The sequence below is a fragment of the Chenopodium quinoa genome, unplaced genomic scaffold, assembly GCF_001683475.1.
Source record: "Chenopodium quinoa cultivar QQ74 unplaced genomic scaffold, ASM168347v1, whole genome shotgun sequence".
Lineage (NCBI taxonomy): Eukaryota > Viridiplantae > Streptophyta > Magnoliopsida > Caryophyllales > Amaranthaceae > Chenopodium > Chenopodium quinoa.
Window position 1 is genome coordinate 6,651,217 of NW_018744633.1, and position 25,155 is coordinate 6,676,371.

Genomic DNA, 25,155 nt, shown 5'->3' on the forward strand with positions numbered 1-25,155 from the left:
GATCTCCCCTACCATCATACCGACATGTCGGCATTTTGATTTTCTCCATTGGTTGGATGCTTTGTATAAATGGTGATGCCCTCAACTGAACTACTCTTCGCCCCGCTCCTTGCTGGTAAGTTCCCGTACTCTCGTCCTGAGCTGAGGATCGAACCTCTGATTCCCTAAGGGTTTGCTGGGATCTTGTCGGCGACCCATCATTCCGGCGTCTTTGCGAACTTCCATCCTGGTCAAATTGATTGCCATGAGCTGTAAAAGGCATCCCTCCTCCATCTTGGGTTGCCCCTATTTCTTTTCTTTTTCTGCTCATAGCTGTCATTACCCTTGCAGCTGTTGCCAACTCTTCTGATGTAAATTCTGCCATAGGGTCTATATCTGCCCTAGCCTGCCTTTCAGGGGTTAACGGCATATGAAATTCATTACCCCCCAACGTATGAGTCTCATCCTCGATCTGAATTTCTGGATCAGGCATATTTTATATTATATATATATATATATATATATTTTATATATATATATATATACTTTTTTTTTTTTATCGGAAAGTATAAGGCTCTTTCAGGCGATAGAAGCTATTAAGTAGCCCCCCCCTTCTAGCACCAACTGTTTCTGCAGAAATCCGACAACCCGAATTCAGGATCCGAAGCTCGAGTATATAACCCGTTCTGCTCCTATCGGTCAAATAAGAACCTACACAAAGAGAAAAGATGAGCTAGCCCCGGGGTGAATCCGGGGATAACCACTCCAAAGATTAAATCAGTAAGTGTTTATAGAAGAGAAGTGATTTAGAGAGAGAAAGTATCATAAAATGCTACCTTGTTTATGAAGTAAAATCGGATTATTTATATGTTTACTAGGTGACAGATGGCAGTCTAATAAGTAATGTAATTTCTGCCACGTGTCAATTGTGAGCGCGACACGTGGCAGCTACCTATATGCTGATATGTCTACTTTATAGGAACGCCGATATCAACAAAGGCCATTTATGGATCGAATTCAATCCGTATGTCGGTATGTCCAACCATATCGGCCCATTATGATTTCCGTTATGTAGACATTTCCCCATACAACTAATATCGGCCCATTATGATTTCCGTTATGTAGATATTTCCCCATACATTAAGTTTATTATTATCTTCTTTAATTATGATAGGTTAGAGAAAACGAGCCTAAGCTAATTGTAATTTGTGTACCTTAATCTTTTCTTTTCATAAAAGTGGAGTACAAATAAAGCAACGCATGCAAAATTGCAAACCAGTGTTGTGGCCAACTATGTATTTAAGAACTTTGAGGCAAGATACAATATCTTGTATCTCACTATTGAAGTTGCACTGTATTTTGCTATAAATTTACAAGAGTACTACCACTTTCTTCAGTTTTCACTATTCGATTTTTTTTTAGAGATGGAGAGTCTCTAAAATTTGAAAACTGACTCGTATTCAGTTATCTGGTTCAAAAAACATGAAATCACTTGGCATAAACTAAGCCAAAGTGTCTAGGTAACCAATATCTTTAATAATGATTTTTATATCATCATAAATGTAATGACAATATGATCAAGAACTAAGATGGGTAAGCAAAAGATGTGAAGTTGTGTACTATCATTTCTTTCCTAGCTTTTAAATTATTTGACATTGATTGTCTTTAGAAAGAAGTGGTCACTATCGTGAAATGTGTGACTAATAAGCTTATGATCGGATAGGTGATTAAAAAAATAGACGGCAAGCTAGGAAACTTTAATTTGTGGCTTGAAACTTTGAAAGATATAAAATAAAATATCTCGTAACTTACTGTTGAATTTTCCATAACTTTCGTAATTAATAAATTTCACACGAATTATCACTATTCTTTTCATTTTAGTTTCCAAGTAGTGGGGATATCATTACCTTTTTAGTTAATTTGTACTCACCTAATTATCCATTTTAAACCCAAATCACACGAATCAAGTCAAAAAGTAACCTAACTAACAATCAATAAACAAAGTATTCAATAATTATTTTTTATCTTAATAAGTTTAATAATAATAATAAGAAAATAAATATATAAAAACTTTATTTTTAACCGATCCAAACGACCTAATTGTCATCTCATCTCTAGTATTCTCTCAACTTATCCCTCATTTTCTATAGAATTTGTTATGTATACCCAAGTGTACCGTATACCCAAAATCATTTATTCATTTAATCGATAAATGAGTAAAAACGAAGAAATATTTAATGAGCAAATGACCCCGATATACGTGTACACCTGGGTGTACATAATAGACTCTCCATTTTCTAAGAATCACTCTTGTATAGCTAGCTTTGCTTATTTATAAGAGATCCTAATTTTTTATTTTATTTTATTTATTTATTTTTTAAGAAAATCATAAGAAATCCTAATCTAGGTCATTCTTTTTATACCCATGAAAAGGGCAAAACAGGGCCCACATGAGAAAAAGCTTCTTCTAGCCAATAACAAAAGAAGGCCCAACAAAACAAATCCAACGCCGGGGCATTGCTCAATTGCTGCACTTGAAGCCCAAATCTGCAGCTGCCAAATGTGCTAAAATCCCAATCCCAATTCTATGCAAGCTCTATACCAACAATTGTAGTCCATTGAATGCCCAATTGCTGCACATCACAACTCAAACCTATTACAGCATAAGGCTCCAACGAACAAATTCTATGCATTGGTTAGGTTCTATTCCCATCTTAATTATTGTTGCGGAGGATCAAATACATATGCTCCTTACTAAGTATAGTGTCAATCATCACTGCACCAATAACCAATTTGTTGTATATACATATTGTAAAAATTATTTGAACTACATATTAGATGAGTTTATAAAACTCCACTTGAAAATGTTTTTCTATTGTAGATTTATCAAGAGAGTATTACCTACCTTCTATTTTCATTGGACTTCATAAAAATTTCAAATACATATATCAATTGAAAATGAAAGGAGGTATTGTTATATTTCATTATTCGATTCGTGTTTACCTACAAATAAATAATGGAGAAGTGAGACTTCAAAGTATTAATTTGCACACATATATATAAGAAGTCCGAGATGCAAAAAAAATCATAAAATAACTTACTCGTACATACCTTATGACTTAATAGGTCACAATTCTTACCAATTCCTTATTCCTATGGTAACCTAGCATTTAAACAAGTAGATACACACTGAATTCATTAGTAGTGATAGACCACTACCAGGTATGGGCTCGTTGGGCTCATATTAGGGGCAAAACTATAATTTCATGTATTATTTACCTATGTTGTAAAAATGTAGTCTCCCTCCTCTTACTAACAGTATACAAATTAAGAATAACAGTATACAATTAAGTACCGTCGTCAATTTCGACCGAACTCAACGATTTCCAGCATAGAACTCACTGATTTTGGCTAGAGCCATAAGTTTGTGTCTCTCGTTTTTGGGTTATGTTTTTTTTGAGTGGTTTCCGGTGATTTTTAACGGAGATAGTTGAGTGTTTTTGGATTTTCGACTAAGGTAGTAGTTAGTGGGGTGGGTTTCTTACTGTTGGAGGTGAAGGTAGGGTTTAAGGGAGGAAGAAGATGAAGAGGAAAGGAAAAAAAAAAAAAAGGGAAAAAAAAATATATTGTGGTATTGGTAGTATTACCCATACGGGCCATACCTAGTAGTGGTTAATATTTACTCCTGAACTCATCACCTCTTTTCAATAGTTAGTCACTTCATTAGTTCACTTCATTGTTTTTGACTTTTTTTTCATTCCCCCAATTTTAAGCGCGAAATTAACCGATAACCAAAAAAATAAAATAAAAATAAAACCCTAAAATTACTATCGGTTAACCAAATAAAACGACGACACTTGTCCTTTTCCAAACCCTTTGAAAACCCTTGCTCACTTCACATTCTCTCTCCTCTTTCGCGTAGGGTTGTTCCAAACTCTCTTCCTTTTTCTCTCTCCAATTATCTCCGCCGCAAAATTCGCCGCCGATCAATTTTCCGGCAAGCAACGCCGCCGTGTTCGGAGGAGAGAGAATTTTCCAAGGGATTATCATGGGAGTTGAGCCGGCGAATTATACCAAGGAAGAACAGTATCAACAAATGGAGGCTGATGATGATATTGATCGAACTGATTCTGAAATTGTTTTTCATATTCGTCAAGCTCTAAAATCTGCTTCTTCGGTATGAATTTTTTTAATTAATTGAGATTTTTGGAGGTTTAATTTGTTGTTGAAGTTTGTGTTGGTAAAATTATGAATTGAATTTGTTTGATGCTTGGGAAGAGAAAATTGTTGGATTCGAGATGATTGTTTGTTGATAATAGTATAGAATTGTGCTTGATTTTGTGATTTGATGCTTTAATTAGGCCACATTAATATTTTTTAAGTGTTCAGGCTTCAGGATTTGAGGGTAATGCATTTTGTTGAGTTTTTGCTCGAGTTTTAGTTATATTTGTTCTCATTCAATTCTTATTGGTTTTGAAAGCTATCAGAATCGAGTGTGTACAAGAACATCTCCAATAGGATGAAGAGGATGAGACGATGAGTGTTGTCCTAACTCTTAAGGGAGCTCAACATTGGACGAGATATCAAAAATGAGAACAATTAGGCAATTAGCAAATTGATTACACAAAATAAAAAGTTCATTTATTTAATAGATGTTGCATGAGAATTATTGATATGAAGTATAAGGGTAGTGTGGAATTCCAATTTGAGATTCATGGGAGAGTAATACCATTGGACTTTTGAGTGTCAGGAAAAAAAAAAAGATTTTGATTGTTTTTGCTGTGTGTTATGAGTTTGACATGCACCTTGTAGGATGAGAATGATGATTACAACGAACTAGTTGGGTTGCTACATTACAATGATCGACTCTCCCCCGAGGATGTAGCTATGCTTGTGGTAAGCTTTTATTTAATTATGGAAGTTGCTTTAGGTCACTGTCTATAGACTCTGTACATGCGATTTCTGGCTAAAATGCATCTCTTATTGATATGCAGACAAGTTTGAAGGCCTTATCCGGTGCAGTTTCATGCATAGATACTGTGCTCCATGGGAGTCTTCTTGATACCGTAAGATTAAAAATTTTGTTTGCATTCATTTCAGTAAATTTGTTGAATTAATTTTCATGTGAGATCTTGAGTTTTTACTAATATTGTTCTTTAACTTGTCTTTGCTTTTTTCCTTATGTGTACATGTCTCATATGAATCCTCTTTTATTTTCATTGTCCATTGGCTGAAAATATATCCGATTTAGTGATTTATAGCAATTTATTGTAATGCATTTTTTTTCCCTTGGCTTCTTAAAGTATACATCTTCCATTCTTTACTTTTTTTTACCATGGGGTTTGGGGTTTGAGGTTTGACACAAATGTTTTGATTATGGATGACACATAACATGCTGTGGTTGATATTTTTAAGTGTTAGTATCGTTCACATGGAATCATAACTCATATGGGGTGAGAGAAAAGCGGAAAACAAATGACTTCTAGATTTGTGGCGACAAGGGTATATTTGGGGGATAATGGTGTTACGTACCCAAAAAGGAAGTGAGAAACTATTTGGGAATTGGGATTGTCTAAAATAGGTATCTTTGGAAAGCATTAGAGGATAGATTCATGGAAGGACTAGCTTTTAGCAGGATCCATGAGATTACACCTTGACCCAACAAGCTTCACATACTTTGTTACTCTCAAGCACTCTTTTAATAGTCTGCATTTAATGCATCTGCTTGATCCACTAGTTCCCAGTGTAATATTTTTTGGCACCTGTGTCTTGCCACAGCTGTGTGTAGTAATTAAATTGTGCGATTGTACAGATTTTTAATATGAGCTTGTGGAGCTATGGTCCCGAGGTCATGGACGCTTTGATCGAGTTAATTATAACCCTGGTATGTGATCATATATGGACCTTGATTTTGTAAGGCCTTTAGTTCTCTTGTCTCACTTCACATGCTGCAGGCTGCCTCCAGTGGTAAATATGTTGATTCATGTTTGGATATGCTTGTATGCAACTTCACTCCTCCCAAGAGGTTCATAGAAGCTCTAAAGTGGCCATATGGTGTTGCAAAGAAGGATCACGTTTTGGTTAGGGTGCATTCTGCTTTGGAATATATTTCAGGCCTCGTTCCACTTGCGCCATCAAGATTATTGCCCATTGTTCTGCAGAGAATGCCTAAAGTTTTTAATAACCTGCAAGAACCTGTAAGTTCAGATTTCTGATTCTCAGTATAAAAAGGGATGTGTTTGCTGTATTATTTTTGTGATGAGCTGTATGCAATCTATGAGTATATGCTCTTCCCTACACTTTGTTTGATGCTGTTTTGAAAGAGTTACCAAATGGAATCATAACAAATCTGTAAGTTTGATGATTTTGCGTATATCACGATTTAAAATTAAAATTTTGCTCATTTATTATAATGTACTTGTAAATAATTCTAAGCCTACTGTAATAACTAGGAAAGTTCTCATTAGATAAAATTAGGGATAAAATAAAAGGTTTTCAATACTTTAGAAGCATGTTAAATTAATTTACAAAACTAAGTGAAGGAAAGTCCACTAAATTCTAAGCTACTAATATATACTAACCAAACAATTGTAGAATCAACCCAAAATTAGCGAAAAATAAATGAGAAAGAAGATAGAACTACATCAATCTTGCTTCTTCAAGCTGGAATTTTTAAATTAAAGAGTACAGGTTAATGAAGAGAGAGGACAATAAAATTTCAAATTTGAACAACTAAGTAAAGATGAGAGTTTATTGAAACAGGTTGTATTAAGGAGAGTGTGTAGTCTATAATTTGATTTAGTTTCCAATGATTAAAGAGGGGGTATAGCCCAGGGGAAGGGTGATCAGGCTGGGAGAGGGGTTGCAGCCAGATTGCTAGAGGAGAATGGAGGAAGAGAACTTTTCAAGCAATTTTTATCTTCTCGTGGATGAATACGTTATATGGTCTTTGCATCCTACCTGTCTGATGTTATGTTTTGTATGTTGCTGTAACTCGTATTTCTCATATCATTTTTTTATAGATGTCAATTAGATTGAGGTACATATACAGTCTATTTCAGAGAGGCATGTTTATTGTTTGGGTGAAGATCATTGCCAATATGCCAACCAATAATTATATGGGATTCTTTCTTCCATTAAATACTCAGGATTGTGTGTAGTTATTTCAACCTCTTGTTGTTGCATCTGTCTTCAAGCTGGCAGAAAGCAAGGGAAGGAAGAAATGGCTTTTCATTATGATTAGATGATAGCGACAAAGTCCATGGACTTTCAGGTTAAAGGCAGAGTTAGAGGATAATGGAAGCCTGACATTTGTGACAAGATGGGAGATATTGGACCCCTAGCAGTCTAGCACCTTGGTGGTTGAGTGGGGAATTTTGGTGTGCCTTGTTGTGAAGGTCATAATTTGCGTAGTGGGCTAAACAACAATGATGCGATTTGTGGATTCAGTGCTCTTACCCTCCCTCCCTCTCACTTTGCCATTCTTATTTTATACTATATCTCTATGCATTGTCAAGAAATAGTATATAATCTGTGGTGCTGTGATTTTGCTGTGCCTTCACGTGTTCTTTCAATTATATTACTGTTAATGTGAGATGTTATTGTAGGTGGTGGTGATGTTTGTAGAAAACATGTTCAAGCTTGAAAGCAGTGCTATTGGGGAGCTGGTTGGCAGGAGAATGCTAATCATGGCTGTGGTTGATTTGCTGATAGATTTTGACGTGAGTATGCTGAAGTAACATGTAGTAGAGACAATACTTTGCTGCACCCAGTACCTTCAAATAATCATTAGTTATTTTATTTTTCTATTTTCTTAACCTGTAAATATTCTTTGTTTTGGCATTTTAAAATGACAATTTCTACTTCTGGTTTGCTATTGTTCTGTGGTATGTGTAGGTGGAGGTTGGATGGGATGATATTCTAGAGGAGAATCCTCAGAAAGGCATTTTTGAGATGGAGTTGGAAGACGAGCAAATATTAGATGATGAGGATGATGATGACGATGGAGGTGGGGTATGTTGATTCTCTTGTTATTTTGATTACTGAATTATGCATATGTAGACTTCTTCTGGTTTGATATTGCTCAATTAAGGCCAGTTTAAGAAATTTATTTTGGTAATGATGAAGAACTATACTTGCAGAAACTCCCATTTACCAAACCCCCCCCCCCCCAAAAAAAAAAAAAAAAAAAAAAACCTAAAGCCCGTTAAAGTAGCATCTATTAATGTCATGCCAATTTGAATTGTTCAGTTTGTGAGAGAAACCTCAGGTCAGAGACGTCTCTGGAAAAATCGAGTAACTGACAAGTTAAAAAAATTGGATAGCCTTATGGTCACTACTTTTGAGCATCTAAAATATTGCAAAGAGAATGGTCGTTTGGTTGAGGTACTTTCTGAATTTCTTTTTGTGTTAAGTAATGTTCACATACCTATGTTCTGTACTATCTGATTGCCTTTTATTCTAAATTTGTCTTTGAATGTGATTAGGTGTTTGAATCTCTCCTCCAGTCATTTCAGATTACAGTTCTGAATGCTTACAAGTCTAAATTTGCACAGGTAAAGTATCTCCCATGTTACTCTGTTTAAATGAATTATCCAGTTAGCAGAGATTATCTGCATTAAATGCACAACTAGCTCACATGATAAAGTTTTGTTCCTGGTGGACTTTAAACAATTCGGGAATAATCTTTTGTACTAAGTAGATCGTTTTTGATATTGTTTCGTGATTCCTCTTTGCTCTTAGCCTCCTACATCTAAATCTTATGTGTCTCTTTAGATGGTTCCATGCTTGTGGTTTGATGCTGAATTTTCACATGAGAACTTTTTGTTTTTTCCCCCCCCTTCTACTTTGAAGTTGAGGCCACTTCATATTTCATGGTGGAATACAATTCGTGGTGTAATTACCTCAAGCCACGAGTAAACTATAGATTTTTTAAAGTTCACAATCTTTGAGGTCATGTGATTGTGATGATATGACTATGAAGCATTTTAAAGTGGCGCTGAATGATTTTAGGATACTTTTGATTGAGGGTTACTAGTGCTATATACTTCTAGCTAAAGCATCTTTTTGTTTTGAATAATGATGGATATACAATTAACATTTTTATATAGCCATTCAAGTACTCCATTTTTTTGGGTGAAAACTCAAGTACTCCGTACTCATTATATATGGTGCCTTGTCATTTAAGCTCTTGCAAGAAACCCGTAATCTCTAACAAAATCATTTCGGTTTCCTCCTCTTCACAGTACCATAGCTTTTCTCTAATTGTATCCGTTAAAAGCTTATATTATATATATTTTTTAAATGTTAAGTAATTAAGATTTCAATTAACTTTTTTTAAATGATTTTTTTTTAAAAAAATTATTACCTTATTTTGGTCCATTACCTTTAACAAATGTGTACTTGAGGAGAAATGTAGATACGTTATCGACAAACGAATATTAATCAATGTAGTACATTCTCTTTAATCAGACTCTCTCTTCTATACATAAAGAGGAAAAAGAACCATTTTCACTCTCTGACCTCTTTTCTTTGCCTTCAACTAGTAGAATAACTATGCTGGTCTCTATGAAACAGAGGGAGTACTAATCATAGAATTTAGGCTTAAAAACTAAATGTAAGGTTTATCATACCTTTTCTGTCCCAAAGTCGAGGGCACTCCTGTATTTTTGTTTAACTTATGCTATCTCGATGGAAACTTTTCAAGGGTATATTTCCCAGTATTTTGCCTTTAACATTAATACTTTAGTACTAACAATAGATGAGAAGGATAAAAATAAAAAATGCTCAAGGTGTTAATTATAGTTTATTTATTTACAGTATATCTCCATTTATTTCATACTTTTACTTCCTTGATGTTAGTCATGGTTTATGCGGCACGTTGTTAGAGAAAAAAAAATGGATGCACTCATGTTATACTTTATTTAACGAAGTTATTTTGATGATTCTAGTCACTTTATAGTAACCTGTATTTTTTCTTGTTGCAGTTTGTGATTTTCTATGCCTGCTCTCTGGATTCTGAAATTTGTGGCACAAGATTTGCTGAATTTCTTGCGGATATGTATATTTGCTGCAGCTTTCCCCCACTTACTAGGTATAATCATATGTCCACTATGTGATTAATGTGATATGCTGTAATTGTTTATAATATTCCTGCAATTTTAGGCTTTGAACATATTAGGTTGTAAATACACCCCCTTTTGAATTCTGGTAAAAGGGACATGTTGAGTTATTGGTGTTTTTATTAATTTGTCTGTTTACCTCTAAATCTCCAAGGGCACATGTTGTAATTAATAGAATAAAAAGAGCATGCACACATGTTATATACGGACAATATACGGTACATGTTGACCTACTCCTACCATGAAATCTGGTATCTTACCCAGGCACTTGATATTTGTAATGCTTTTCTGTGTAGTTTGTGCTGCTAGTTATGTTACATCCCTTTTCTTTTTGTCCTTTTTGTTTTTGGGTGCTGTGAAATGAGCCTTCGTTTTACGATTCTCATGTTGATCTTGTTTAGGATGAGTGCTGTTGCATATCTGGCAAGTTTCATGTCTCGTGGAAGGTTCCTGTCTACGCCCCTTGTTGTGAACATTTTGGGAAGGTAATTGATTCAGCATATTTGTGAAATTAATTTATATAGACCAGTTTGGTGCAAATGTCTACTAAATGCAATTATTCTAGTTTAGTTTTTTATAAATTTTTCAAGATAAAGACAATTTCTAACTTTTGTAAAATTTTAGACTTGCCAAGTGTTGCTCAGATTATTGCAGACTTCAAAGTGGCAATTCTGATCCTAAAATTCATAGAGTGTTTTATGCTGGATGCCAGGTAATATACTCACTCCCCTGCAGCTCGATTTCTTTATTTTTTTATGTGCCCTTCTTGACAAATTGCTTAAGTGATCCTTTGTCATACAATGTAGTATATCTTGATTAAAATGGTGCATCTTGAAACAATGTACTAGCTGCGTTTTCTTTTGATGTACCTAATTACTTTAAACTTTTGTTTCTAGGAGAGTTGAGCGTTTGATTGGGTATCAGAAAACTGCTAATAAAGTGATGGATGTGTATCGAAAAGTGGGGTGTAATAAGAAAAAAATTTGGATATTGTGGCTGAGGGGTCAGATTATAAAATGTGAGTGAGAGTAACGGTGTGTTTGGATTGAAGGAAATGGAGGGAAAGGAAGGGAAGAGAAATGGAAAGATGGAGTATCTTTCATTTGGATAACAAATGAGGAAGGGAGGGAATTTGAGGGGAGAGAAATGGAATGATTAAATTGTAGAAAATTGATCCCTCCAACAATGGAGAGATTTGGAAGGAAAACTCACCATTCTTCCCTCCCCTTCCTTTCCCTCCCCTCCTCTTTTCCTCCCTCCCCTTCTTTTCCTTCCCCTTTCTTTATCCAAACAAACTGTAAATGTGTAAATATTGGTGGGTAAGGGGTCAAATTATAATATGTGTTTGCCAAAAATTGAATAAAGAAGAAATGGATACATCCAACAAAAACACCTCAAAATGAAAAGTGCGTATACAATAATAAAACAGAGTATATAATATTTTAGCCCTTTAGGTGTTATATGTATTCGTCTTATAATCAAAGTAAAATGAAAAATTCTGCAACATCCCTCTTCCATAACAAGAAAAATATGTAAATAGACGGCATAGGTTGTTTGCTTGGCTTAATGTTCCAAGTTTGCATCATAAATCTTCATTCGTGGGTCATTGTAAAACAGTAAATATCTGAAACATACCCCCCCCCCCCCAAAAAAAAAAATGTAAAGGCTGTTTTTAGCATCTCCGATTCTCTGTGTACATCATTGAAAAATGGAAATAAAAAGTATCCAATTCTTTACCTATAAATTTGAAGAATTTTGAGAGCTGTTTTTTTTTCAGTAAAACATCTGGGAACTTTTGTGTCTGAACATACATTCTGTAATCTGGGCTGAAATTAATAGAAGTGGTTGTTTTCTACAAGTAAAAACCACGTTATTAAAGTCTTGTCCCCCCCCCCCCTCTTCCCTCCTTCCCTCTGAAGAAATTTTCTACATTTTGTTATGTTGTGTTATTAATAAGCATGAAATGTTGTTGAAGTCTTAGTTTAAGGATTGTTTTGTAATTCCCTTACACGTCCGTTGAAATAGTTTTGCTACTCTTTTAAGATGCAGCAGCTTCTAATTTCATCTATTGCAGGCCATCATGTATGTTCTCTGTTTCCGTATGAGATCTATCATCGACATTCCAAATCTGAAATCGCAAATCTCTGGTTTTCCCTTGAGTCAAATATTTACAAGTCATCTGGAGCCTTTGAAGGTTAATTGTTTACTCAAAATTATCATATTATATGAAATTTTCTCCTCTGATTGTGCCTTTTTAATGTTTTATAGACCTTTCTAATGTTGATTTTATTTAATTTAAATGCCAACAATGACAGGTTTGCTTGCCATCAATTGTAGAGGAATTTTTACAGCAAGCAAAATCAGCTAATTTACTTCGTAAAAGTGGTACTCCTGTTTTTCATGATATGCTAGAGTCTGAACTTTCTAAAGCTTTTGGTGGGATCGAGAGGCTTGACATGTTCTTTCCATTTGACCCATGCCTATTGAGGAAAAGTGACAGGTTCTATTTTTATCTTTATCATTTCTTTCACTATATATCTTACACAACTTAGCCATGGGAATGTTCACTACCTTGTATACCATGCTCCATGTGCATTTCAGTGTGTGCTGTGCATATGATGTAGGAGATGACATGTGATCCAATTAATTACTATACTATTATTGTTAGCCAAGCTGTCAGTCATTATATGAACGCATAGTTAATAAATCTTTGGCACCTGTAATGAGAGGGGTACTTTCGTTAGGAGCTGCTGATGACTCCCAACTCTCAAGATAACAGCCACATTTTTTCTGCTGTATAACATAGCACTTATGACCTGGGCCTGGCATTGAAGAACTCCCCATATTAATTCTTTTTTAATTTTTTTTTTTTTGAAGGAAAATTCTTACTTAATTAGTGTTAGTTTTATTCTTTGTAAATCATGAAGAGAAGGTAGAGAGGAGGGATTCATAAATTATTCCCTTAATTAATATGCCAGATTAAGACCCATTGCTTGTGTAGATTGCAGTAATACATGAATCCCTTGTCCCTGGTTTGTAGCCATTGTAGGTGATTATTATACTTTCTCAATTAGAATGTCTGTATGGACTATCATATATCTTCACTATGCGTATTCAATGCCACTATATTGAGTTATGTCATTTGTTATATCTAGTATAATTATGGAGTATATTTATAAGTGCTGTCCTCATTCTGTACAATTTTTAGTTTGATTAAAGTTTTTTACCTCCAATTGTCCACATTTCTTCTATCAAGACATTTCTGTGTAGAAAATGACATTGGAAGCTGGTTGAAATTTTTATTCACTATGACTTTACTATTACCCTTTATAGTTAAGGATTTTGCGAACCATAGCAGCCCTAAGGATGTTGTAAAGATAATTTAAAATAGAATATTCTTTCTCTGAAATTAAAATTTGATGGGAAGATGTTTAATGCCAAGTGTTATGTAAGGATATGCATATTTAGTTTGTGTGGCGCGAATAAGGCAAAAATTGCTTGGCAGATGTGCCCAGTGTAAGCGAAGTAATGGATTGGATGTTGTATACATTTAGAATGATGTTTTAAGGATCTTATAGTTGGTGGTGTAATCTCCACTTACGGTGTTTTTTAATTTAATTGAAATTTACTAGTATGAACTAAACCTGAACTTAATACAACTTATATAAGTTTTAAGTTGAACTTGGGTAGTCCTTAACTCTTTTTTGAACTTATTTGTTTTCCTGTACGTGTATTATTTAAACTTATCTACTCTTTTTAGAACTTATATGAACTTGTTTTTAGGAGGAAATAAAGTTAACAAAACATGGCCATAATATGAATATGTCCCTGGTGTTGTGGTTTCTGAACAGTTTCCATTTTTAATAACCTTTGTTTGAATTTTGCAGTTCCATTCGCCCAAATTTTGTGTACTGGTCTATGGTTCGTAAAACATATGAAGATGATGAAGGCAGCAGCGATGAAGATGTTGATGTTTTCTACCCAGAAACAAATAGAGCAGCATCCCGAGATGAAGGGATTGTAGAAAGTTTTGAAGATGATTATCTTGACGAGTTTAATGATACATTGAACCGAATGTCCATCACGCCTAAAGATTCTACACTTAAAAGTAGATTTGGTCGTAATTCACAAACTCCTATGCAAATGCCGTCTAAACTCAGACCATCTATGAGCCCAGAATCTTCGTTATGAACTTCCAATTTTTTGGTGGTTAAATATCTTCTTGAGGAACCCAAGAATCCAACAGTATGCAGCTGTGAGAAAATACGCCACAGGCCGCTTATGTCACAGTGACTCTAATCTGCTGTGGGCTCTTCTCAATGCCCCATTTGTCGACAACTATCTCAAAAATGAGATCCGTGGCTTAGATTCTAGGGTGCTAGCAAATTGTGTTGTAATTCTCTTCAAATTTTGTTTGCTTTATGTAATCTCTTAAAGCCTAATTCATAATTTGACAATTAGATTAGCAAAATATGTACCATCTTAAATCCTAGTGTCAAAGATGACGATTAGTTTATATTTCTTGGGGTCGTAGAATGTAATTTATACAATAACGATACATCAAAGTTGGACTATTTTGTGCTAGTGCAATGAAAGTACAGTTAATTGAAATTTTTATTGATCATGATTCATATTTTGTATTTCGTAGTTCATCATTTTTTATTCTAGGTTTATTATTTTTACCTTGAATGTGGTAGTTGGCAAAGGAATGTTGCATTTACATGTTTATTTCCTCTTATGTAAGCTCACATTAGAGCATCCGTATCTTACCACAAATTTTAACGGAATATGTAACATTTTATAGTACCATTTTCATCTGACCAAAAGCATGCTCTTATTTATTTAACCTTAATTTAACAGTTGTTACAAGCGTTGTTGCGACAAGTTTGCATGGTACTAATATTTTTTTGACAAAGTTCATGCAGAGAGTGTAACTCATATAGCTAATTTCATTGTATTCTCCTCCAATTTTATTTGAAGGCACTTACCGTGTGATCAAGCAGCATTATTGGTATATAGCTCTGAGACTTTCTCTCTATCTTACTCTCTCTCCTTCAACTGATATCTTGCTTTGTATTTGCTAGATACTAACATTTTTGTACACTCGTTTGTTTTTTACTAAGGCGGTTGAAATGTCACAGTTAGAGTACTTGCATAGCTGCAACAAGAGGAGGAAAAGGTCATCTGCTGATCAAAGGGTTTTCAGGTTCAAGTCTTTCTGTGAACCAGGCTATCCAACTCAGTTTGATGGCCCTTTCTGGAAGAATGTCAGAGCATTACTCGAATTTGGGCATATGGAGAGTATTCATAGTACCAATGGTATGATAAGCTGGTCATTTCAGCTGGAAGTTCATCGCCATAGACCTGATCACCGTGTCTTTCTGTTTGTTATAGAGGAGCCAATCGAAACTTCAAACTACCTCTACTGCAAACATTGTCGCTACATAGGTACTTATTTGAAACTTGTGGATTGTAGTCTAGCTTTTATGCTACACTGTTAGAAAGTTATCTTAATAGTACTCCCTCTGTCTATATACATAACTAATTTTGCATATTCTATAAAAAAATTAAACATTCTCTTTAAGTTTATCCTCTCTACTTCCTCTCTAACATTGGGCCATATTATTTTACAAAAAACTTGTCGAATATTATTAGTAATCCCATGTTTTGCATAGACATACCAGTTATTGTTTAAAGCAAAAACTTAGCCCCTGACTTTCCATGACACTAGCAGTGTTCGAATCCCCATAGGGTTAGCAGTATAAGTGGATAGGTATTCTGATACAGAGGTTTTCGGGTGATTAGCATGATATAAAGCCAAATATTTCATTTTCCTTATCATTAAAGAGGGACAACTTATCATCTCAGAAGTACAATGAGTGAAAGATCGAAAAACAAGTAATTGCTTAAAATTCTGAAGCCTTTCAGGAGTGCTATTTACTGCATTTGTTGATTGTAACAGGATGGGGACAGCATATGATCTGCAACATGAAGTATCATTTTGTAGTGCCCTCCAAGGAAACTGCAGCTATGGCATCAACATGTTTGAGCTGCCAAGGTAATTGCTGTGCTGATGGTACAATTTTAGCTGCAAGATGCGGTACCAAGTCCTGCAGCTTGGTGGAACTGGAGGGTCACACTCTGCATGGAGTGTTCCACTGCAATGGCTTTGGGCATTTGCTCTGTGTTAATGGCCTTGAAATGAATTCAGACTTAACTGGTCACCAGGTCATGGATTTTTGGGATCGCATCTGCACTGGCTTGCGTGCAAGGTAATCAGTCATCTTGTTCCCTACTTCAATTTTTGCCATGTTATTGTCAATAGCCCTACAGTAATGCTGAGCAAGAGGGAGTTTTTTTTTTTTAAAATATATTTTTTCGGTATGTATCTTAGCCTTATATGACCCTATAATGCCCCCCTGTGTATCCGACTCCAAATTTGTTTCCTTGCATTTTATGTTGCTAGGACTATGCTTACAGCAAGAGAAGAACTAAGAAGTAAATAGTAACTTTCAGAGAAAAAAGCTAGCTGAAAGAAGAGAGTTTTTTTTAGCTTGTTTCTTTATCAAATTTGTTTGGATTTCCTTAGTTGAAAAAATAGGTGATATTGTTCAGACATACTACAGTTAACTGATGAAATTAAGTTTTATTATGCAGGAAAGTGAGCTTGACCGATATATCTCAGAAGAAGGGCATGGACTTGAGACTACTTCATGGACTAGCATATGGAGGACCCTGGTTTTCGCGGTGGGATTACAAATTTGGACGTGGAAGCTTTGGAGTTACAGAATCCATGTACCAAAAATCAATCCAGGCCTTACAGAACATCCCCTTATGCCTTCTGTTCCACCACTTAAGCCCCTCAGACAATTACCTTCCAATCATATACTCACGGTACCAAGCCTTATCTGAGCATTCCTTAATAACCCTAAGTGACCTTTTCCACTTCATGCTGGAGCTCAGGTCCCGCCTCCCAAAAGAGACTGCCCCTCTGAGCTGTTCAATCCGGGTATCCTTCTAGAAACTTCCTGTAGGTGGTCTCCTAAGCGGGTTGAAATGGCTACTCGAGTCATAGTTGAGTCTTTAAAAAGGGCTGAGCCCAAATGGGTGTCAAGACAAGAGGTCAGGGATGCAGCAAGGGTATACATTGGTGATACAGGACTGTTAGATTTTGTTCTCAAGTCACTTGGTAATCATGTTGTGGGAAAATACCTTGTTCGTCGTAGCTTGAATCCTGTGACCAAAGTTCTTGAATATTGCTTGGAAGATATGTCCATTAGTCATGATCATAACTTGGTGTTGAGGGAGTCTAAGTCTAATATGATGGCGGTCACTAGGGCTCAACTCGCAAAGGACATAATGTACCTCTACAAATCCACACTAAAAGAAAGAAAGGCAACATCAGGTTCAGGAAGCACAATTTTAATAGCTAGCAGGGTAATCCTTGACAGTAAACACCTTGTCAAGGAATTTAATCATCAACAAAACCTTCCACCCCGAAACAAATTCAGCATTGGGGAGGAACTAGTTGATTTGTTCTGCTCTTTGCAGCTAAAAGACAAGCAAATTATGCAGCCTTATGAAAATGTTAAATTAAAAGGAAGCATAATAATTGAAGAGTTAAAAAGGGAGGTTGAAAAATGGTTTAAAGATGTATATTATGGAATGAAACAATCAATTGTCAATGTTAATGCAAATGACACAGATTTTGTTTGTGGGGTGATTGAAGAAGGAAAGGATATCATTTTTGAAGCAGGATTTATCGGTCAGGTTAATGGGAACGAGCATAGGAATGGATCACTAATACAAGGATGGAATGTATATGAACTCGGAAATTATTGCCATAATCAAGGCTATGGATGCATAGATTGTGCCTGTGGTGCTAAAGAGGATGACGGCGAAAGAATGGTTGCCTGTGACATATGTGAAGTGTGGCAGCATACTCGATGTGTTAGGATTCCAAACAATGAAGAGGTTCCAAGAATTTTTCTATGTGATCGTTGCGAGCAAGACATTATCTTGTCCCCTTCTTTGATTATGTAGTTTATTTAATAGATAATTTAGGTATCATGCATGATAGTATTAGTATGCACTACAAAATTCAGTTAATATAAGCTTAAGCATGCAAAAGAAGTCTCATATCTAGATGACATATATATAGAGGCATAATATAATGTATGTAGTGAAAGAATTCACACAAGAACAGTGAATATATAAATTTGTAGACTAAACATTAGTTAGATTTTTTGTGTTTTGGATTTATCCTTTTTATAATTCAAGTGTTTTTATCTTCCCTTCATTCGAAACTAATAGTAGTAGTTGTTTTTGTTTAATAACGAGTGATTTGACCATTTAATTAGCAGATTGGTGTAAATTTGACAAATTTGTGGTTATATCAATCCAATCTACTACTCAATTTGTTTTGTACGATCTAAAAAAAAACAATATGTTTTGCTCTGACCTATAGGTTAGTCACAAACTCCAATTAAATAGCTTAGCCTTGTTCTTTCCATATGATCAAGAGTAGTGATCTTTTTTTTTTTTTTTTTTAAAAAAAGAAAAGAGTAATGATCTTAATTAAGCATACTAATGAGCTACCATTATTAATTTTTTTGACAAACCCTAAGCCCTATAAAATTATTTGTTATGCTTCAATGAGAATTTCCAATAGTAAAAACCATTGTTTAATGCCGAGCCAAATTTGATTTAATTTGACTCTAAATTTACATGATCTATTATATTTGTGGTTATTCAATGAAAATCGAACCCTTAACCTCAAAATTATAAGTAAAAACTCAATTATTAATATAAGAAAAATGCTATACATAGCCCTTAGGGCTACATATAAGCATTACATTTACATTTGAAAATCGGAAAAAGTTAAGAAATCATCAAAATATAAACACTAATTATACTGATTTACGCGTGTTTTTGTCGTGAATTCCTAATTTTATACAATTTTCAATTATGTATTTAATGCTTATATATATAAATCTTAGGGTTACATATAGCATTACCCTTAATATAAATCCAATCAATATTTCTATATTTAAAATCGCAGCCCATTATATTTATATTTCGACACGAATACGAACTCGACCCGACCAGTTAATCCAACATGTTTGTAAATTGTGAATTCTAGGAGCCAAACACACGCAATTAGGGGAGCTTAAACCCTTCTTCCCCTTTTCTCCTCTTTCTTCTTCTGCCTAACTTTTTTCCAAATAATTTTGATTAAGCTGCCATTATCTTCCCTCGCAACTTTCTCTTCTGCTTACAATTTGTAATTGCTACTTGATCAAGCTTCTCTTGGTAATCCTCATTCCCTCTTTCTCTCTCCTAATTGCCTGCGAAATTTCTTAATTTTCTGTAAATCCGGTAATTTGATTATATTAATTAAAAAATCCCAATTTTGTGAAATTTTAATTCTTTTGTATATTATAAGAATTGGGATGTAGGAAATTATTGGGTTAATTTTGTTTAAATGTAATTTTTTGGATTTTTATATTTTATGTTCTCTAATTAACCGAAGGAAAAGATGAAATTGTACAATGTACATTGTTTATGGCTCTTAATTTAAAGTGAAAATATGTAGGAAAGCTTATTTAATTGATTTAATTTCATATGGGTATATACATAATTTGATGTTGTATCAATTTTGATTGTGACTTTATCCTTGATTAAATTTTGCTGATTTTTATAACTTGATTATGATATTTGCTGTGCAATCAAAGATTGTGATGATTATTAGCATCATATGAAATTTATGGAATTATGGTGATTATCATAACTTAACTAGGGGAGGCCCATGATTTAAGAGTTTGATGAAAAAGGTTGACTATATTAAGTTTTCTGTCAAGTGTAATTTGGGTACACCTTGATGGTGGTCCTTGAATGGCTTAAGTGTCCTTATCAGGGTCTCAACTTCTACTGGTTGGTAGGATGTACTGATATAGGAGTGCTATAACGCGTTGTTATGTTGTCTCGCTTTTCTTTAGTTTTACCTAAGCTTCTTCACTTCTTGCATAGTTGCACCCACCCTAATGGCCTAATGAAATTGAGACCATGGGAATATTATTCTTATTGGTGATATAAGGTGAAACTTATGGGTAGAATAAAGGATGTTGAGGACCTTTGTCCATTATAAATTAGAGCAAAGCAAGCTTTAGTTTATAAAGTTGGACAAAAAGGGTATGTGATCATATATATAGGTTACGGTTTAGCATGTTTTGCTGCTCTGTACTGATGACTGCTGTCTTCAGATTTTTGGCAAATATATCAATAAATTTGGGTTTGCTGTTGGGGAAATCCTGATTGTTATTCTAGCCGAAGTCTGAAGTGGTTTTTCAGTTTTTTTCATAGTAATAGGCTTCATCGATTTCTCATAGGAGTTTAAGTTTTAAGATACTTACATGCCAACTCTTTTATTTTTTTATGCTCTTCCCTGTGAAGAAGTTTTAAGCTAGCTTCTGTCTTGCACTTTTTCTGTAAATATCTCTCTTTTGCATCTCCCCTCACCTTAGAGTGAGTTGGGATTGGGGCAGGTGATTTATCATTCTCTTTGATTTAGAACATGCAGATTTAGTTGCTTAATAGCAGTCAACTTCAAGCTTATTTTCAAGTCTTGAAGTTTCTTCTGTGCTGCTTTTTATGTTTTCTTAGTGAATTTTGGGATTTTTGACCATAGGATGCAATCTATTTGCTCTAATATATGATAATTTAGACTTTCAATGATATAACTATGGACTTTATCCTTGTGCTGGGGTGTAGACAGTTGTTGACGTTCCTGAGGCTTTGAAGATGTCTCTTTATCCTAATGCACCATTAAACTCAGTGGATGAGGATGCATCTTCTGGCTCTGGAGAGGAGATGAATTTGGTTGATGGGCATAACAAACGTCATTCTGCTGTCCCATCAAGTTCAGGACGTCAAAAAAGAAGTCGCAAGGCAACGGGTGATGCCATAGTTGACGCTATGCTAGAAATAGCAGCTGCATCTAAAATGAGAGCTGCTGCAATGATGAAGAATGAAGATCGATTTTCAATTAGCAAATGCATCAAAGTCTTGGATGAAATGCAAGGTGTTGATCAGCGCCTCTATTTTCTTGCCTTAGACTTATTTGAAAACTCCAACGCACGAGAGACTTTTATAGCTCTTAAAAGTGAGAGAAGGTTGATTTGGTTACAGGGGAAGTGCAAAACCAATTCTGTGGTATAATCGTATAAGATCAATTACTTCTAATTTGGTTTATAAGCTACAACAGGATGTTCTATAATTCCTTTCAAGAAATTATGTTACAAGTTATTATTTTTTTCTTTACTAGGTGAGCTCTTTGTTAATAGTGAGTGGACTCTGTGGGGTAGCGAGTCCTAATTGAGGCCTTTTCTTTTTAGGTTTACTAAGAACTAACCTTTAGCTTCCAGATTAGCATTTAGTATTTACTATGGAGCACTCTATGTATATTCCTTCTTTGGTCCCTTATGAAATCTTTTTTAAAGATAGGAAAGTTTATACATGAATTATTGATATTATAGATTTGCTACTTGTAGTAAGTACCATTTTCCTTTTGTTATGAAGTATCTATTGTGCTATGCAATTTCTTCAGATACCTCAGCTGGCATGGAGGATTTTGATATAGAATTGGATGAGATGGAACTAGTTGCTGCTGCAGTTGGATACTATTATCATAATAGTATAAATAAACATCCTCGCCATAGTCTGTCACCTAATCAACCTAATTACATGACTGGACTAATGGAAGGGCCAGAGGATGCATGTCGTGAAATGCTTAGGATGGATAAACATGTCTTCCATAAATTATGTGGCATTTTTCGACAAAGAGGCATGCTTCGTGATACTGCTGGAGTTTCAATTGAAGAGCAACTAGCAATTTTTTTGAATATTATCGGGCATAATGAGCGTAATAGAGTCATACAGGACAGGTTTCAACATTCTGGAGAGACCATAAGTCGGCATTTCAATAGTGTGTTGAAGGCTATCAAGTCATTGTCTCGTGAGTTCCTACAAGCTCCACCTATAAACACACCCCTACAGATCCTTGGTAGCAGAAGACTCTTCCCTTATTTCAAAGTACGCTTTTGAAACACTCGTGTCAATTTGTATGGAAATTATGGCTATTATTTTGCACATTAACCCCCTTTCTTTGTACCTCAGGATTGTATTGGGGTAATAGACGGCATGCATGTTCCTGCACATGTACCTGCAAAAGATCAGACTCGATTCCGTAACAAGAGAGGTTTTCTATCACAGAATGTTTTGGTAGCTTGTACTTTTGATATGCAGTTTATATTTGTATATCCTGGATGGGAAGGTTCAGTTTCTGATTCTCGTGTACTGCAAGCTGTTCTTGATGACCCAGATCAGAATTTCCCTCGCATTCCTGAAGGTGATGTTCTTGTTTATTTGATTGTAAAAGTGTAATTACTATGTCCAAGTTCATGGTTAACCCTTACCAAAAAAGTATGCCTTATTCTACTTTACACATGTCTTTTTCTATCTGCATACTCTCTAAGTTGGGATACATCCACATGCCCCTGTCTTCTTTCTACATTTGCACCTTCATCTTCATGCCCTAACTTAAATCAAACCTTGACCTGGTACAGAGTCTGTGGGTGTTTACCTTATTTCTCGCAGGTTGTTTACCTGAAGATTATGTGCTGCAGGTAAATACTACCTTGTAGATACAAGTTACTTAAATATGGAAGGATTTGTCGCCCCATTTCAAGGAGTTCGATACTGCAATCATGAGTTCAAAGGTGCTAACTGTCTACCAAGAAATGTGCAAGAGCTCTTTAATCATCGGCATTCAACCCTAAGACAAGCCATCTTGAGGTCTTTCCATGTTTTGAAAGAGCGATTTCCTATTCTGAAACTTGCTCCTCAGTACGCATTTCAGATTCAAAGAGACATTGTAATCGCTGCTTGTGTTATCCATAATTTTATCCGGCAAGAAGATTGCAATGATCGGTTATTTTCCAGCGTTGAAGAACAAATGGTGGAAGAAGTTCCAGACTTTGATGATCTGCTTGATATGCCATCAGGACCTCCCTTAAAGGAGGAAATGGGAATGTTGCTACGAGAATCGATTGCAACTTCTATGTGGAATGATTTCTTGAATGAATGGAATGAATGGTGAACTGTTGCATGCCTTGCATCCATACTGACGAAACTTACTGCTGTTAATCATCCTTGTGTACAGAATTTATTTCTGTAGTATTTGGCAAAATCTATACACTCAAATATACTAGTAGGTTTATTCCAATAGAAGGCCAGCTCTTGCAGTTTCTTGTGACATCAGGATCTTGATTGAGCATTTTGCTTCCTTAAGTTGCTGGCCTGTTTGATAGAACTATAGATATAATTTTAAGGAAAAACATAGCTTAGCCTTAGATTTTACAACTTAGGCTTTTATTATAGGAAAAATTAGAAAAAATAATCCCAACTTTGTCTAATTTATGTAGAATAATCCCAACTTTCGTTAATACTGGAATAATCCGAACTTTGGGGGGTCTTCTTTTTCTTCAATCCCAAACCGGTCAACAAAAGTCAATGACCTATTATAGCAGGTCACTTGACAAGTGTCAAATCCTGATTGGTCCAAATATTAAAAAAAAAAATTAAAAAAAAAAAGAAAACCACCCAGCTCCCCCTTCCCCAACCGATCCACCCTAACCTCCACCACCACAGCCCGCCCCGCACCCCACCTTACACCCTAACCTCCACCATCACAGCGCAGCCCGCCGCGTCTCCCCCACTCCTTGAGTCACCGTTTTCCCCTCTCCCCAAAACCCAACGCAACCACTGAGACCCCCAACCACCGTAACCCCACAATCGCAGCCACGGAGGCGCAACCACGAAATCGCAGCCACGGAACCGCAGCCACGAAGCCGTAGCCACGAAACCGGAGCCAATGAAATCGCAGCCAATTTTCGAGTGGGGCTGGTGGCTTTGGAGGGATTTTCGAGATTGGGGCTGGTGGTTTTGGGGTTTTCGAGAGTAGGGGCGTGAGACTTTCGGGGACGGGGACTGCAGTGGTGGAGGAAAGGTGTCGTAGTGTTGGTGGTTTTTGGGTTTGGTTGGTGGCGTGGGAGTTTCGGGGACGGGGACTCCAGTGGTGGGGGAATTTCGGTCGTCCGGCGAGGGAGGTGGTTGGGGTAGTCGGAATCGGATTGGCTGGGTGGTTGGGGTTTGGCTGGTGGGGTTTTTATTTTTTAATTTTTGTTTTTTTAATTTGTTTTTTTAATTTATTTTTAACCAATTAAATTGTGACACGTGTCACTTTAACCAAAAAAAAAAACCATTCAACCGGTAACCGGCATTTGGGATTGAAGAAAAAGAAGACCCCTCAAAGTTCGGATTATTCCAGTATTAACGAAAGTTGGGATTATTCTACATAAATTAGACAAAGTTGGGATTATTTTTTCTAATTTTTCCTTTATTATATACTTCCTTCGTTCTATTAATATTGCAACAAAGATGAAATTACGCATCCCAAAGCACATTTTATATGCTAAATATGTATGGTTGTGTAAGAGTAAAAATTATAAAAAGTTGATATTGTGAAAGTATTTTATGAGACGAATCCAACATGATCCTACATGACTAGATTTTGCTTAACGTATAAATCATATTATATGGTCAAACAAGAGTGATGAATAGTGCAAAAAGTCCATTATTGCAATATTAATAGAACGGAGAAAGTACTTTGTATGGCTCTGCATGTAAGGGTGTAAAATATCTCTGAATGATTGGTTTCATAGGGAATTATAAAGGCATTTGATGCAGACGATGAAGTATTTGATTTTAAATTAGAAACGAAATCTTGGGCACTATCTCTGGTTAACTAGGTCCTTTTGTGGTCAAAATTCTGCAACATTTTTATCAAGTTTCACTGCTACAAAACACAATCTCTAGTAAACTAGATCCTGTTATTCCTAACCATAATGTCTTTACCATTTCACTTTAATACTTTGAATTTGATTGACTTCAGACTTCTTGAATAATACTAATTTTTTAACTACCGTACTTTAACTCT

General features: G+C 35.4%; 2 protein-coding genes and 1 pseudogene across 2 annotated transcripts; all 3 read left to right on the forward strand.

The window, feature by feature from the left end:
* Positions 1-3,847: 3,847 nt before the first annotated feature.
* On the forward strand, positions 3,848-14,727 carry LOC110701359 (RNA polymerase I-specific transcription initiation factor rrn3-like). The gene is made up of 15 exons (XM_021879007.1): positions 3,848-4,156; positions 4,792-4,875; positions 4,974-5,045; positions 5,792-5,863; positions 5,934-6,176; positions 7,587-7,700; positions 7,876-7,992; positions 8,230-8,364; positions 8,466-8,534; positions 9,966-10,072; positions 10,502-10,585; positions 10,725-10,812; positions 12,175-12,294; positions 12,416-12,600; positions 13,988-14,727. The coding sequence occupies exons 1-15, from the start codon at positions 4,028-4,030 to the stop codon at positions 14,289-14,291; spliced, it is 1,923 nt and encodes a 640-aa protein (XP_021734699.1). The 5' UTR covers positions 3,848-4,027; the 3' UTR covers positions 14,292-14,727.
* A 470-nt stretch (positions 14,728-15,197) lies between these two features.
* LOC110701529 lies at positions 15,198-18,405 on the forward strand (annotated as a pseudogene).
* Positions 18,406-19,207: 802 nt separating this feature from the next.
* Positions 19,208-23,763, forward strand: LOC110701360. The gene is made up of 5 exons (XM_021879009.1): positions 19,208-19,412; positions 20,871-21,180; positions 21,706-22,190; positions 22,275-22,506; positions 22,784-23,763. Exons 2-5 carry the CDS (start codon positions 20,901-20,903, stop codon positions 23,254-23,256), a joined length of 1,470 nt encoding a protein of 489 aa, XP_021734701.1. The 5' UTR covers positions 19,208-19,412; positions 20,871-20,900; the 3' UTR covers positions 23,257-23,763.
* The last annotated feature ends 1,392 nt before the right edge of the window (positions 23,764-25,155 follow it).